This window comes from Mirounga leonina, unplaced genomic scaffold, assembly GCF_011800145.1.
Source record: "Mirounga leonina isolate KUSES-001 unplaced genomic scaffold, KU_Mleo_1.0 Mir_127, whole genome shotgun sequence".
Taxonomy (NCBI): domain Eukaryota; kingdom Metazoa; phylum Chordata; class Mammalia; order Carnivora; family Phocidae; genus Mirounga; species Mirounga leonina.
The window spans coordinates 2,810,401-2,827,332 of NW_023270316.1; the positions used below are offsets into that span (position 1 = coordinate 2,810,401).

The 16,932-nt window shown below is 44.0% G+C and overlaps 1 protein-coding gene across 2 annotated transcripts in view; it reads left to right on the forward strand.

Annotated features, from left to right (window-relative positions):
• Positions 1-16,932, forward strand: part of COL4A1 (collagen type IV alpha 1 chain) — a 134,938-nt gene that overhangs the window by 51,291 nt on the left and 66,715 nt on the right. Inside the window, exon 2 of one of the 2 annotated variants that reach the window (XM_035003054.1) lies at positions 5,743-5,802. In XM_035003054.1, coding sequence (XP_034858945.1) covers positions 5,743-5,802 — 60 coding nt within the window. Of the gene's footprint in view, positions 1-5,742; positions 5,803-13,326; positions 15,832-16,932 lie in introns of those variants that run through there. The other variant, XM_035003055.1, reaches the window with a different exon arrangement.

Here is a 16,932-nt window from a genome sequence, read left to right on the forward strand (position 1 = left end):
CAGAGGCGGTGTTCCTGAGCCTGGCTCAGGAGCAGGAGGAGAGTTGTAGGGCTGGGCTGGGGGCGGGGGAGGGGGTGGATAGACTGACCCGGAGCCCCAGGGACTCGCCCGCCTGGCTTTTCTGGTCTGGGGGCCCACCCAGCAGCTCCGGGAGCCCCCCACATCCCTGGCTGGGCCCACAGTCGGCACAGTCTCCTCTCTGGAGTGTTTACTCATGGTACTGTTAGTGAGACAGTCATCTGTTGGGAGCTGACCTACCCGTGTGGCAGCATCGTTCTGTACACTGTTATTCAGGCTGGTTAAATGGCCGCCAGCACCACCAACAGCCGACCACCAGAGGCCGGGTAGTCACTGCTCTGTTTCCTCCGTTCTAAGATGCCCACGTATTAATGCTTGAACAACTCTGAAGTTCCCGTACGTCTTCACAGTTGATGGTGAATCATTGTTTCATCAGTGCTCTGCTTTATTTCCCAGCACAGGTCTTCCAGCCTATGCTATGTCAGATGAAATATGGTCCACATCAAGCTTGGTGGGACTCTGGGCCAGCCCTGAGTGCTCTTAGGGTCCCTGGGGTGGGCATACAAATAAAGGCTGTGAGAAGCATTGGACAGGTGTTGCAATAGGGGCGTATCACCCACCCTTCTGGGAGCCCGGGCGGGGTGCAGCCAGCCCTCAGGTGGGGGATGAGGCAGGAGATGGTGATGTGTGGGGTACGTCTCTTGAGTCTTTGAGTACTTAGCTTTGGGCATTTTGGATGAACCTTCTGGAGAATTTTGACCTCCCCTCTCTGGAAAACTCTCAGTGGTCACCAGATTTAGAATGTTGATTTGATTGATTTAGATTGTTAGGAGGTTATAAGATTGCATGCTGAAAGTTGCCCCAAATGTGAATCAGGGAAAGAAACAGACCCATCATCTATGGAGTCTGTTTGGACTGTTGTCAATTGTCCCCATTTCCAAAATATAAAATTAATAACAGCTTACTGTCTTGGAGGCACTTGTTCAGATTTCACTTTATTGAAGTAAATATTTCCAGATGCAGTTGTTTTATGCAGAAGATCTCCATGGCAACAGGGCTAAGGCTTGAGTACATTGTTAAAAAAATAGACTTCACATGATCACAGTACTATTCATAGTATTGTCTTATGTTTGAGAAACTATGATCATTTGAAGCAGAATTTAAACACACATTTTATATCAGACCAAATACACAGCCTCTAATAAAGCTTATTAACTAAATTTCTTCTTGTCACACCCCGTTATATTCTGTCTACGACGCCTGTGTCTATCTTGGTGTAAAATTTGGGTTTGACTAAGAGAATTGCAAATGTATGTAGGTACCATCATACTTTGATCTTTTAATGGGTTGGCAGTTTTACATAATGGAAGTTGGTGTCAGCCTCGTTAGCATGTTATATTGAACCTCCAAAGTCGTATTTCACATCTGTAAAATGGGATGGTAACACTTACCTCATGTGGCTGTTAGCTGGTCAAACAACATGATAGGTGATTGTAGCATCTGGTGGGCTTTTTTTTTTTTTTTTACAGGATGCTACTTTATTTTATTTTTTTCATCATGATAAGTGCACTCCTTAATCCCCATGCCCCCACCCATCTCCCCTCTGGTAACCATCAGTGTGTTCTCTGGAGTTAAGAGTCTGTTTCTTGAGTTGTCTCTCTCTCCCTTTTTTTTCCTTTGCTTGTTTGTTTTGTTTCTTAAATTCCACATATCAGTGGAATCATATGGTATTTGTCTTTCTCTGACTGACTTATTTTACTTAGCATGATACTCTCTAGCTCCATCCATGTTGTTGCAAATGGCAAGATTTCATTCTTTCTTATGGTTGAATACTATTCCATTGTATGTGTATCCTACATCTTTATTCATTCATCTATCAATGGACACTTGGGCTGCCCCCATAGTTTGGCTATTGTAAATAATGCTGCAAGGGGCACCTGGGTGGCTCAGTTGGTTAAGCGACTGCCTTCGGCTCAGGTCATGATCCTGGAATCCCTGGATCAAGTCCCGCGTCGGGCTCCCTGCTCAGCAGGGAGTCTGCTTCTCTCTCTGACCCTCCCCCCTCTCCTGTGCTGTCTCTCTCACTCTCAAATAAATAAATAAAATCTTTAAAAAAAATGCTGCAAGAAACATTGGGGTGCATGTGTCCCTTTGAATTAGTGTTTTTGTATTTTTTGGGTAAATACCCAGAAGTGCCATTGGTGGCTCATAGGGTAGTTCTAGTTTTAACTTTTTGAGGAACCTTCATACTGTCTTCCAAAGTGGCTGCACCAGTTTGCATTCCCACCAACAGTGCACGAGGGTTCCTTTTTCTCCACATCCTCAACACCTGTTGTTTCTTGTGTTTTGATTTTAGCCATTCTGACAGGTGTGAGGTGATACCTCATTATAGTTTTGATTTGCATTTCCCTGATGATGAACGGTGACAAGCATCTTTTCATCTGTCCATTGGCCATCTGGATGTCTTCTTTGGAGAAATGTCTGTTCATGTCTTCTGCCCATTTTAAAAATTGGGTCATTTGTTTTTTGGATGTGGAATTGTATTAGTTCTTTATATATTTTGGATACTAACCCTTTATTGGATATGTCATTTGCAGGTATCTTCTATTCTGTAGGCTGACTTTTAGTTTTATTGTTTCCTTCACTGTGCAGGAACTTTTGATTTTGATGTTGTCCCAATAATTTATTTTTGCTTGTATTTCCCTTGCTTCAAGGGACATATCTAGAAAGATATTGCTATGGCCGTATCAGAGAAGTTGCTGCCTGTGCTCACTTCTGGGATTTTTGTGGTTTCAGGTCTCACATTTAGGTCTTTAACCCATTTTGAGTTTATTTTTGTGTTTGCTATAGGAAAGTATGGTCCAGTTTCATTCTTCTGCATGTGGCTGTCCAGTTTCCCAACACCATTTGTTGAAAAGTCTATCTTTTTCCCATTGTATATTCATTTCTCCTTTATCAGAGATTAATTGACCATGTAATTGTGTGTTTATTTCTAGGCTTTCTAGTCTATTCCATTGATCTGTGTATCTATTTCTATGCCAGTACCATACTGTTTTGATTACTATTGCTTTGTAATATAACTTGAAGTCTGGAACTGTGATACCTCCAGTTTGTTTTTTCCAAGATTGCTTTGGCTATTTGAGGTCATTTGTGGTTCCATATAAATTTTAGAATCGTTTGTTCTAGTTCTGTGAAAAATGCTGTTGGTATTTTTATAAGGATTGCATTGAATGTACAGATTGCTTTGGGTAGTATGGATATTTTAACAATGTTTGTTCTTCCAATCCATAAGCATGGAATGTCTTTCCATTTCTTTGTGTCATCTTGTATTTCTTTCATCATTTTCCCCCCCTTTCATCAGTGTTTTATAGTTTTCAGAGTATAGGTCTTTCACCTCTGGTTAAGTTTATTTGTAGATATTTTATGTTTTGGGTATAATTGTAAATGGGATTGTTTTCTTAATTTCTCCTTCTTTTGCTTCATTTTTGGTGTATAGGAATTCAACAGATTTCTGTACATTGATTTTGTGTCCTGGGACTTCACTGAATTCATTTATCGGTTCTAGTAGTTTTTTGGTGGAGTCTTTTGGGTTTTCTACATATATTATCTTGTCATCTGCAAATAGTGAGAGTTTTATTTCTTCCTTACCAATTTGGATGTTTTTTATTTCTCTACATTGTCTGATTGCTGTGGCTAGGGCTTCCAGTACTATGTTGAATAAAAGTAATGAGAGTGGACATCCTTGTCTTGTTCCTGCCTTAAGAGGAAAGCTCTCAGTTTTGCCCTATTGAGTATGATGTTGGCTGTGGGCTTTCCTATGTGGTCTTTATTATGTTGAGGTATGTTCCCTCCAGACCTACTTTGTTGAGGGTTTTTATCATGAATGGATGTTGTACATTGTCAAATGCTTTTTCTGCATCTGTTGAAATGATCATACGGTTTTCATCCTTTCTCTTGTTGATGTGATGTATCATGTTGATTGATTTGTGAGTATTGAACCACCCTTGCATCCTGGGAATAAATCGCACTGATTGTGTTGAATGATGTTTTTAATGTACTTTTGGTTTTGGTTTGCTAACATTTCGTTGAGATTTTTGCATCCATGTTCATTATGGATATTGGTCTGTAGTTCTCTCTTTTTTGAGATGTCTTTATGTGGTTTTGGTATCAGGGTGATGCTGGCCTCATAGAATGAATTTGGAAGTTTTCCTTCCTCTTCTATCTATTGGAATAATTTGAGAAGAACAGGTATTAATTCTTTAAATGTTTGGTAGAATTCGCCTGTGAAGGCATCTGGTCTTGGACTTTAGTTTGTTGGGAGTTTGTTTATTTATTTATTTGTTTGTTTATTTATTTATTTAATTACTGATTCAGTTTCATTGCTAGTAATTGGTCTGTTCAAATTTTCTATTTCTTCCTGCTTCAGTTTTGGTAGATTATATGTTTCTAGGAATTTATCCATTTCTTCTAAGTTGTCCAATTTGTTGGCATATAGGCTTTCATAATACTGTGTTATAATTATTGTATTTCTGTGGTATTGGTTGTTATTTCTCCTCTTTTATTAGTAATTTTGCTTATTTGGGTCCCCTCTCTCTTTTTTTAAAAGGAGTCTGGCTAGAGGTTTATCAGTTTTGTTGATCTTTTCAAAGAACCAGCTCCTGGTTACATTGATCTGTGCTATTATATTTTAGTTTCCATATCATTTATTGCTGCTCTAATCTTTATTATTTCCTTCCTTCTGCTGGGCTTGGGTTTTGTTTGTTCTTCTTTTTCTAGCTCCTTTAGGTGTAAGGTTAGGTTCTTTGAGATTTTTCTTGCTTCTTGAGGTGGGCCTGTGTTGCTATAAACATCCCTCTTAGAACTGCTTTTGCTGCACCCCAGAGATTTTGGGCCATTGTGTTTTCATTTTCATTTGTTTCCATGTACTTTTCAATTTCTTCTTTGATTTCTTGGCTGACCCATTCATTGTTTAGTAGCATGTTATTTAACCTCCATGTATTTGTGCTCTTTCCAGATTTTTTCTTGTGGTTTGATTTCTAGTTGCATGGCATTGTGGTCAGAAAAGATGCATAGCATGACTTCAATCTTCTTGAATTTGTTGAGGCTGGTTTTGTGGCCTAATATGTGATCTATTCTGGACAATATTCCTCTTCTCCAGCTTTTATTACATGCTTGGGTTCTTTTCATTCAAGCTTTTAACTGAATTAAAAATCAGTTCTTTAAGGTTGGGCTTAACATCAGCTCCTTCATTTATTTCCTCTTTGCACAAATGTTTGTTGCATGCTTGTGTGTCCTTGGGAATTCGAGGGACAAAGCATGGACTCTGCTCTCCCAGGTCCTCAGTTTCCTTGGTCTCAGGTCTGAAACTCCTAAATCAGGATCATAGCCTTGGAAATATGGGTGATGTCCTGTTAAAATCATCTCTGGGGAGGCAATTTCAAAAGTATAAATGACAGCCTTCCCTTTGTGGACCAAGTAGTGCTTTGATTTGCTCTACTCCAGGCTTGCTGTTTCATCTGTTAGGGCAAGAGAGAGAAGCCACAGGGCATGTACGTGATAACCCCATTAGAGCAAATCTGGATCTCATATTTTAAGGTTGTGTTCATAATAACAGGGTAGGACATCTCCCATAAATGGGTGAAGATGCCAAAATCATTTCAATTAAAAAAGTGACCTCAATTTGCAAGAGTTCTTCTATTTAAAGACGTTTTCCTCTTCTTTCAGGGTGGTTGTGCTGGCTCTGGCTGTGGGAAGTGTGACTGCCATGGAGTGAAGGGACAGAAGGTAAGTGGCCAAAGCTTAAGTAATAACAGTTCGTTTTGAATTGCCATCAATATGGAAATCATTAGAAACGACATTAAACCTAACCCAATAATCAGCAATTCGTGTTAAAACCTTATTACTATTTTAATAATTTCCCCAGAGTGATACAAATGAAGCAAAACCAGGCTTAATGTGGTGTCTAGGAAATCTCAACAGCAGTTCTCCAAAGACTCTGATAATTAGTGGCAGTTAATGGAGAAAAAAGGGATTCAGTTTATTTCCTTTTCTGATTCAAGAAGGAACATATGTATTGGCAGAAAATCTGTTGAGCCAATAGTATTCTTTGGAATCCATGTATAAGCATAAAACTTAGCATTTCTCTCAAAAAAGAAAAAGTTTCTATTGCACCTGTGGGCCTTTATTCAAATTAGTATTTTTAACCAATTTTTAATTCATAACACGTTTGTCCAGATTTATTTATAAAAACAGTAAATATTTACTGTTCCCCAAATGCCAAATAAAATATTTTTTTTCGAAGCAAGTGCTCCTCCCTCCCATGTGAGAATCATTGATCTGGATAAATCATTTTCATTGGAGGGCAATCCATACATGCATTTTAGTTGTTTGCGAGAGAGGGTGCCTGGCTGGTTTTCCCCAGCAACAGTGCAGCGTCCGGAAATTGCCTGGAGCGGTCCTGGAAACCAGGTGTGGCAGTGAGAGGACAGGGCCTGGAAGCCAGTCAGCCTGTTAGTGGTGGGGGCCTGAGGCAGGTGGAGTGGGGAAGAGCCCTGCTCTCCAGCCGTGGAGGGTGTCAGCCCTGCCAGGATGCCCTTCCCTGGCCCCTGGGCTGCTGGAGGCCTCTATCGGGTCACAGACTCACTCTCGAAATTCAGAGAATTCTGCAGAGAAAATGGTTTTGTTTCTTTTTAGCCACTTGCTGAAGTACCAACATTATTTTTTTAAAAAGATATGCTCCTAGTTGGTGACACCAGTGTTACCTGGATAGTTTTTGAATAAATGCAGTATGTGAAAATACATTGGTATCTTTCAATACCAACCGTGTCAACTATAACTCACCTTCACGTTCTGTTCATCTTCTTCTTTGGCAAGTGTGCATTCAAAAGAGGGATTTTACAGTAGAGGCGAGTATGTTCACAGCACAAAGAATCTTTTTTTTTTTTCCTTTTGGTCTAACTTGAATTATATACATAAGCACACTGAACTAACAAAGAAATTCTTAAAACTATAAAAAGTAGAACCTATGTCAACAAAGGGGAAATGAAGGCCTGTATCAACACCATTGTGTTTTTCTTGTAACTTAAAGCATCCAGGGTTGGAGGGGCAGGGGTCGTGTGACTCACTCTCAGAGAGAACACAGTCCGTCCCGATGACTTTCAGGGCTCCCCCCCCCCCCCCCCCCCCCCCCCGCCGCCGCCCCCCGGCCCCCCCCCCCCCCCCGCCATAGCTCTGGCTTTTTAGACTTCCTATTCTGTGCATATGCTTTCTAGCCGGCTTCATTTTCATTTTTACCAAAAATCCACCCGTTAATATGTAACCGGGTAGACTGATCTAGGTAGAGCTTTCCAGGTATTTTTGGCTGAGTTTAACATGACTTGAGGACAGCTAGTCAGGGCCTTGGTTCAAACATTGTTAGAGAAGGCAGGGCCACGTCTGAGTCTCGGGCAGCATCTACACCCAACCCCGCAAGGAAAGGGTCTTGAAACATTTCTTTTCAAAACTAAGCATTGAGGAAATACGTGTGGTGGCTGGTACGCTCAGATCTTGACCAGGAAACCTGCTGTAGGGCCAGCCTCCCACTTGGGTCCTGGAAGGTCTAGGGGGCATTGAGGGCCAAGATGTGCCATTAGACTGTGCTCCTTCCTTGTGATGAGGGGTCAGGCCAGCCTTGCACTGTGACCAGCCAACCTGGGCCTTGAAATTGGAAAGCCCCAGTGCTCCCCTTGGGTTTGGGTGGAAGGAGTAGAATTCTGCTCTCCCCCTTGCTAAGCCTCTAGAAGATTTCCCAGCAAGTAGACCAGACATCCGGGATCCAGGCCCTCCATGACCTTCCCTGGCTGACCCCACTCTCTCAGCACCCAGTCTCCACCCACTTTCGATTTTCTACATTATTCTTAAAGAAAGACTATTTAAAATAAAAGTAAGCTGTAAGCTGTTGGTTAAGCCATCTGTTTTAAAAGACTGTAATTGTCAAATGGATTCAGAAGGCCTCTTGAAATCTAGGGGAATAGCCAAATGGTTTAGTATTATGTCCTTTCAACAAAAAGTGAAGATCTGTCTTCTCCTCTTGAGCAGAAATATTTCAGGTCCCATGGTTCACATAGCAGGCATGACCAAGGAAGAGGTCCTTTCCCCCCATGGAAAGAGGACATTTTAAACTTCCACTAATTGTCTTGGAACCGATGTTAAAATAATCAGTGCAATGGCCTGAGATAGTGGAGCACAGCTGAGCTGGGATTTCAGATGCGGGGCCCCCTCTCATCCCAAGGTCAGAGAACAGAGACATTTATTCTCGGCCAGCACATCTGTGAGAGAACTTGGTCCTTCTCCACTGCCACCCATTCTCAGAGCGAGGCCTGGACATGCTGCTAATCAGGTGCAAATGCAAAATGAACCAAGGGTTTAGAATCACAGAACTTCAGTCTGGTGGTTCAGTTCACAGGCCTGCTTTTGAGCTCCTGCTGGATGTCTTCAGTTCTCCTAGGAGTTATTTGGCTCTTCTCTAATGTCTACAAGTTAAATGAATTTTGACCTCTTTTTAAAAGTAGGATAACATGAGCCACATAACTCAGAAAGAGTTGAAGTTACCTAAGTGGGACAGAGTGTCAGCTGCCTTAGAAATGTGGAAATCATGGTTTCTGAGACATGTCTTTTCCACATCTCCTTGAGGGACACTTTCACAGATTGGCTGTTTAGAATCCACTGACGGACACTGGAATGTCTCCAGTATCGATTACCAAATCTTTTTTGGCTAAGTCCTGTTTTCCATGGAGATGTCATTAGTTGGCAGAATGTCTTCTATTCTCCAGATACCATAAGTAAGTGTTAATGCAGCAGACCTGTGGCCATGTTTCCATCCCACAGTTATCGATCTAACCCTGGGTGTCTTGCTCTGAGTTCAACAGTTGAATTCATGAGGCTTTCACAGGACTTCAGGGCCTGGCAGAATTGTTTGTTTTCCCACTTTCCTGGCTGGCGCTCAGATCTTCAGATGTTTTCTCTTAGGTAATTAATTTGGTTTGTACACAATGGCTTTGTGTTCTTCCAGGGACCTCAGCACTGTGGGAATGTTATCTACTTAAACTGATTAGCGTTTTGAATGCTTGCTTACGCAGAAATAGCCAAAAGTTAAGCTCTTCTTTTGCTTGATAACCTGATTTTCTCAACTATGTGAGATAGTAGGAAAGACAACGCATTCCCAAGAGCTACTACTATATGCTTGGGAATTGGCTATTTACATTTTGCCGAAATGGAGTTTATATAAGAAGTCTTTCAGATATTTTCACCATGGGAGCCCACGTTTATGTAAAGCTAGCATTCTATTCTGTGGCCCTGCAGCATTCAAAACAAGGAACTCCAAGTTAAGCCAGAGAGGGGAGAGGTATGCCTATGAAGTAAATAACAAAGTTAATCAGGAGCCAATGGTGGCATTGCAGGACAAACAGTAGAAAGAACAAATGGTACAGTTGTTCTGAGAAAGGAGCAACACTGAGGCCCAGAGCCCTAAAAAAGAGGGACGGCTTCCCAGATGAAGTAGGGTGCAGGCGTATTATGTGTTCACCAATGCCCCCACCTTGCTTGGATAGAGAGTAGGGTCACCTGTCACTCACGGGCATAAGGATGCACATAGAATTTCCCCACACTAATCCCAGAAAACAGCTCTCATGGCCAGTTGATCAGTATATCCTAAAAAAGGCTTGGTGGTTCCTAATAAAGTGACTCTGGAAAGGGATAATCTTAGCCACGGTCTTGGGAGTGGAGTCTTTGTTACACAGAATTATATTATTTCTATTACATAACGAGAACTGCGTGGGTATCTTGCAACTTCTCAGTGTACTTGAACCTGCTGGTACCCCGATCCTTGCCAGCGACGTGGGAGAGAAGCTCACTATGCTGTTATTGCTGAGTACGCTGTCTGCTCCACACTCAGGGTCTGCACGCTGCTGCTCGGTGATCAGATAGGCCAGCCCCAGATCGCTCGCAAAGCAGAGAATTTTGAAAATGGAATTTGTTTTTGTCTAAAATGTGTGCCTTATCTGATTTTGGAAGGGTGGAGAAGTCTGGCCAATTTGGAAGTGGTTCTGTTTTGGGCCCTGGAAATCTGGGAAGTAGTTCATGTCACTCTTTTTTTTTTTTTTTTAAAGATTTTATTTATTTGACAGAGAGACACAGCAAGAGAGGGAACACAAGCAGGGGGAGTGGGAGAGGGAGAAGCAGGCTTCCCGCTGAGCAGGGAGCCCGATGTGGGGCTCGATCCCAGGACCCTGGGATCACGACCTGAGCTGAAGGCAGATGCTTAACGACTGAGCCACCCAGGCGCCCCATTCATGTCACTCTTTATGCAGGATACTCTTTTCTCTTATTACAGGGGATGCTTCGCCGCTTTACCAGCCAGTTGGTTCCTATATACATTTGCCACAACCAGTAACCATCCCACCTCCATATAAACCTGTCTGTCTGCATCTTAACGTTAAATTGTAGCTTCTGCTAATTCACAACAGATCTCGGTAGGACAGGGAAATCCTGGCTTTGGGGTGTCAGAGCAAGGAAGCAAAGAGTTGATGTGTATTGAACATCTACCTTGGGTCAGGCACAGTGCTGAAATTTTTTAATGTGTATTATTATTATACCCATTTTCTAGTTGAAGAAACCAACTAGTCCAGGGTTTCTGAGTTTTGGTACTATTGACATTTTGGGTGGGCTAGTTTTTTGTTGTGGGGAGGTCCTATGCATTCCAGGATGCTTAGCGGCATCCCTGGCCTCTGCCCACCAGATGCTAAGAGAACCTTCCACTCCATTTGTGGCAACCAAAATGCCTGCCGATTTGGCCAGATGTCTCCTGGGGGCGGGGAAGAAGGGGGAGCAAAATCGACCAGGATTGAGAGCCACTGAAGTAGCCCCATCTCTTATAGGGAATTATGAAGTAAGCAACAGGATTCAAGTGCTAGTCGGTTCCCATTCAGGATAAGAAGACCCTGATCTGGGAGAGCCCAAGGAGATGAACTCATGGTTCAGAATATCCTCAAGTCTTGGGCAAGCGCCTGTTGCCCTAAAACGGAATCCACGGGGTATACACTGCGCTGCTGGCCACCGGCCAAGGAAGAAAGCAAAGCCTTTCTCTAAATGGGTAGTGAGGGAAGGGATTGCTGGACGACCACAAAGAAATGGACCTATTCCTTTGGGGCCACAGGCGGACCTCCCAGTTCCTGTTCCAGACAAGCATCCACTAGGTTAAACAGATAACCACAGGGAGCCCTCTTGTCTGTGACACAGAGCAGGTCAGAGGTCCCGTGCCCACATCTGAGCCCCACTCCCCACTGGAGGCAGGTTAGGGGAAGCCTGGTCGGAGTAATCCGCCTTTGCTCACGTTCGGGGATCTTCATTCCATACAGCATTCAGAATAAAACCTTGAGGGGAGGGTTTCTCGGGCCAGTGTCAGAAGATGCATGAGCATCTACGTGGCGGGGATCGTGGTGCCCTGACCCCTTCCTTCAGGAAGTCCTGGCACATTCTCTGTCCTGTAGGAAATCCATCACTCTGGTCAAGAGGGAGTCACTCTGTTACTTACGTATTGGGCATACCTCCTTGATTTCCCAGGAGGCGAATATGGCCACATTTCTTATGCATTCTGGACATGGTCAGAGACGAGGGTCATCAGCTTGTTCCTCAGCCGCGTCTACAGCTGAAAACAGGCATCCTCTCTTTCCACAGGCTTCTCAGAGTTGCCGTGTGACAGTGAATCCGTCCACGTGCACTTCTCGGCCGTTACTTTGCCAGGCACTTTGAGAGATAATAAACAAGTATTTTTAGGGTCTTTCTCTCAAGGGCACAAGACATAAGGAAAAAAGTGCAAAGAATGCTGTAAAGCTGGTCATATCTAAAGTCAAGAGAAGAGGCAAAACTTCCCCTCTTTCTGTGTGCCATTTTACATTGGCAATTTTCCATCAGCTGCTCTTGGCAGAGACCTCATCGAGCCCGCTGGATGGGAGTGTGGGCATCAGCCTGCATGTCTTACGGCGCTCAGAAATGCCTTAGGATCTGACATTGCTTTAACGATAAAGGATCTCACTTTCTTCTAGGACCATCAATATAGAGCCTGCTCATATTCCTCTTTCAATATTAAGTGAAACTCTTTTTTGAGACAGGGACTACATTGAATGGGTATTTTTTGAGAATTCAGTAGGCTTCAATTTATTCATGTATTTCATTGATCTTTTAATTTACTCATGGCTAATAATAGAAATATTTTTAGCCATGATTTCATTATGAAACAAAAAATACTAGAGTGCTTTGTATGTTATACTTTATATAACGACTAATTATTCTCTTTTCACTCTTAGTATAGAATTACATATACATATTATATGTTATCTTATTATTTTTTGTCAGAGTATTGAAAATCTCTTTCCCATAAATTAAATTATATTAACCATTGTTCTAAATATTAAAGGTGTCATATTTATCCTAGAGAGTTAATGTTTTCCTCAAGTAAATGAAAGTAAATATTCTTTGTGTAAATTCTTTGAAACTTTGGGTAAATTAGCTGATCTGGACTAATAATGAATCGTTACTTACTAAACACTCTGTGAGAGGCACTGCACTGCATTTGAATTAGTGAGAATTTCAAAATCTAGTATATTTAAAAATAAATTCCATTTTTCTACTAGTAAGATTTGCAATATATACAGTCAAAATGCAGAAGAAAGTGCTACTTACCACAAAATATTAGGTTTAGTTAATAAAATTAAGATTTGTTTAGCGTATTTGAAATAACTTCTGCTATTTTTGATACTGGTAGGATATCTTTTTTTTTTAAAGATTTTATTTATTTACTCGACAGAGAGAGACACAGCGAGAGAGGGAACACAAGCAGGGGGAGTGGGGGAGGGAGAAGCAGGCTTCCCGTGGAGCAGGGAGCCCGATGTGGGGCTCGATCCCAGGACCCTGGGATCATGACCTGAGCCGAAGGCAGACGCTTAACAACTGAGCCACCCAGGCGCCCGATTGGATCTCTTTATTTTTATAAATGTTTTTGAGCATTTCCGAAAGGCAATAATAGTGTGTAGTTTGGCCTTTCCCCAAACAATGGTCCTAGGAGCATCTTGAGATGTTAATAGATGTTTCCTTTGGGATGGAATAAGGAAGAATGTTCCAAGGACAAATGTGTTTGGGGAACACTGAGTTATGGCTCAGTGGTTGTTTGTTGTTTCCATGCTGGGGCATCTCAGAATCTTTAATAAGCTTCTGAGCATTCAAGGCTTGGCATAGCATGTACCATTCTCCAGATGCATTTGGTCATAGACCCTTCCATCTCTCAGGTTAGGGAGGGCCTTTAGGGAAGAATGTCATTGTTGGATTAAAGCCCCGATTCTCGTGGGAGCTCCACCATCTACCAGCTGAGGGTGTCTCATCAAGTCACGTCAACCAAGTTACCCTAAGAAAGAGGAAGGTGGCCTTTGACCTGCAGTTTCCCAGAGCTGCTAAAAGGGTCAAGTGGAAGGCATTGTGCCTAAAAGCACTTGGGAAGTTGAAAATGTCATATATGGGTACGTGTCAGCTTAGCGATAGCGGAATTTTAAAGTTGTGTGAATATGGGGACAGGATTTGCTGGCTGGTCCAGCTGTGGGTGGGTTCCTGGACAGAAAGACAGAGGTGGAGCCCACCTGGTAGGGGCATCCCAGTTCCCACGTGAAGTCTGCAAGACCAGAGACACGGACTGGTTACACCTGTGGCAGAAGCTCTCCCAGGACCTCAATTAAAGAGATGTTAGGATGTTTTCACAACCACAGAACCATTGTTAGGCAGCATGTTTATAGCTTTTGGATGCTTTTGGTGCAGGAAAAATGAGATGCACTCACTTGGGAGGTCTGTCTGGAAACACCATCCAATTTCTAGTCAGTGTTGTGATTTTATCATCCATTTTCAGAATCCTTATCCCTTAAAATATGAGGGGAACCAGCTCTCCCTTTATGCATTCCAAATCCCCCTGCAGGGTTTTCTGAGCTGCTTTTCCTGACATGCGTGTAATTACAGGCGTTGCCTGAGCGCCTCCCCTCCCCCAGCCAGCTGTCCCTGTTCTAGAGATTTTAAAAGGGGAACCTCTGAGAAATGCCCTTTATTTTTGCCATGGGAGGGACCAAGCACTCCACATGCCTGCTCTAATCACTTTGGGAACAATTGGTGTTCGTTGGAGGGTCCGATGGCATGTTCCTTCTCTGCCCGTTGGCGGATACTGTGGGCTAATACACCCTCTTTTCCTTTTCCATGTTTTTTCTGGTGTCTTATAATGCCAAGATTTTTTCCAGATGTCTCCTATTTCCTATTTCCACATATTACACATGACTCATCATCTGGCAGAGTCCTCATGAGAATCAACATGGGTTCCCACATTCACCTACTTTTGTCTTTTTTATCGTTCTTTGAAAACAAAGAATGTTTAAAAATGTGCTTGAACCCAAGGGTTACAAGGGTAACAACACGCCATAGGGAAGTCACTACGAACAGACCCATGTTCACTGGGTTTATCTTATTCTGCACACAAGCCAGGTGGATGTCTCACGTCGGCTTTGGACACCACGGCAATACTCACTCTCCCCTAGCACAGCAGGGACCGTGGGCTGTGCTGCCCCACTTCCGTCCCTCTGCCTGTTTCTCTCCACTCCATAAAATCTGCCCCTTATCATGTGCCTCTGAGACATGTTACACTCGTGATACATTACAATCATAAAAAAACTGACACTTTTTTATTTGCAGCTGTATTTGGAATACACCTCATCCAGTGCAGCTTTAAAAACAGTGATTTGATCTTGTTTCCATGTTTAGAAGGAGTAGCAGAAAATTAAATTTCCTGACTGGAATATTGTGTCCTGTGGCTTTTAAAGTCCAGAATACCTCATGTGAGTGGACGATGTCATCATGGTGCTGGGCCCCGATGGCCTTCATCTTGACTATGCATGGGAAGAAACAGTTTTTTTTTGGTAAATAGGATCCTGAGAAAACATTGCTTGTCAGGAATGTAGCTTTTAGACACAGCAACATGTGACTGTTTTGAATCAAGATCAAAGACAACGTAAACCAAACCCTGACAAATGAAAATGGTGCATTTGGGTTTTCCTCCTGTTTGTTGGTAGAGTATCACGAACATTGAAAATATGTTTCCAGACCGCACATAATGAGGCGAAGGAATTACGTTGTGTGGGCGTGGACAGCTGCACCCACAAAGATGGTATTAGCAGAACCTGCATCCTTGTGAAGTGGCTCTCAGCACAATGCACCATCAAACAAAGGAAGAATTAGTCAGCGGTAACGAGCAAACCAGATACTGGTGGGAAGTGGTGCCCCTCTGTCTTCTTTCCCCTTTGGCAAGTCCGTTAGAAACGTTAAAGATGCAGTTGAACACGGTCTGGTCTCCACGGTGGCTGAGCCCGCCGCTTGACCACACGGTTTTATAAAAGTACGATGCTTATCTGGCCCGAAGACTTTAAATTCCTCCCCCATTTATTCATAGGGGAATGTGAGGAGCTAACGATGAATGGTTCTTGGCTGGTTGCTACTCTGCCACCATGACATCATTCCTGGCTTCAAGTCCTTCCGTAGGGGTTCTCCTTCCTTAGCATGAGGGGTGCTGACCCGCGTGCTTACAGACCAGCTGACAGAGCGCTGAGAGGTGCTTCTGGTAATGAAGAGTAGACACGAATCTCTTACATGTCTTGTGTGATCGTGAAGTTCTCTCCAAATGGTATTTGATGGATGTCATCGAAGCACGAGGTGACCATCTGTGACTTCACTGATTCTACGCAGGAAATCCACGTTGTAAGTTGATGTGAATTCTGAGAATTTTAGTATCTGGCTAACGGCTTGATTTTGAAATGGCTTTCCCTAGAAAGATTGGTGAAGGAACGAAGTTTGTCTGTAGTAGATCCAGTGAATTTTTGGAGCCGGAAAAACGTCAGCCATCCCACGCCACCCGCCCTCCACTCTGGGGGTCTTTCTGAGCTTCTGCTTTGTGCGGCGGTGTGCCAATGGTCGTAGGCAGCGGTTAGCAGGACCGGCGTGACGCCCGCCCTCATGGCTCTCACGGCATTGGCACCAGTAACCCCAGACTGGACATTCTGCCATCAGCCGGAGGGAGACAGTACTGTGAGGGCGAGCCCCGTAGAGACCAGAGTTGAGCTGGAGTCTTGGGCCAGGGAAAGGTAAGCCGAACTCTCCCTGAGCAGGCACCTAAAATTCAGGCAGCACGCTCAGGGCACATGAGTCAGACCCCCTAATCTTGTTTCCCGGTTTTCCATCACATTTGCCCTGATCTGGGGTGGCAAACTGGACACTTTGGGCAACTCCCACGGATGACAGAAGCCCCTGCGCTCCTCCCCCTCAAGGTCTTACTTCTGCATATGAGACCCCAGATCGTCAAAGGACGTATTTTTATGAAAGCGAAGTTGTTTGTCAAAAAGCAGGGCGTGGGTCTTTCCTGTCAGCCCTTGGGCTGGGACCCCTGGTCTGGCCAGTGTTTCGCGGACCAGCGTGGAAGGCACCAAGACAGTCTTGCTCCCAGACCGCCTCCTAACCCAGGAGGCCAGGCGATGCCGTCCTTTCTCCCGCATCGCGACACGGCACCTCTTCTCCTGCTGGGTGCTCGAGTCCTCCCCCCCGGCCGGTGTGGCTGGAGAGTGTCCGGCGGCGCTTCTCCTCTGTAGGGAGCTGCAGCGGCAGAGGCCGGGCGTCTCCGAGCGAATGCAGAGGCCCCTCGCGAGGCGCGGTACCTCCTCTCACTCCAGACCACACAGGCTGAGCCCCGGGAGCCCGGCAGGGAGGCTGTACCCCGCGGTCTAGGAGGGCCCGGCGGGGGCGTCCTGGCTTCCCGGGCCCTGCCTCCCCTCCGGGTGTGGGACGCTCCGTTCTCTACCCGAGGCG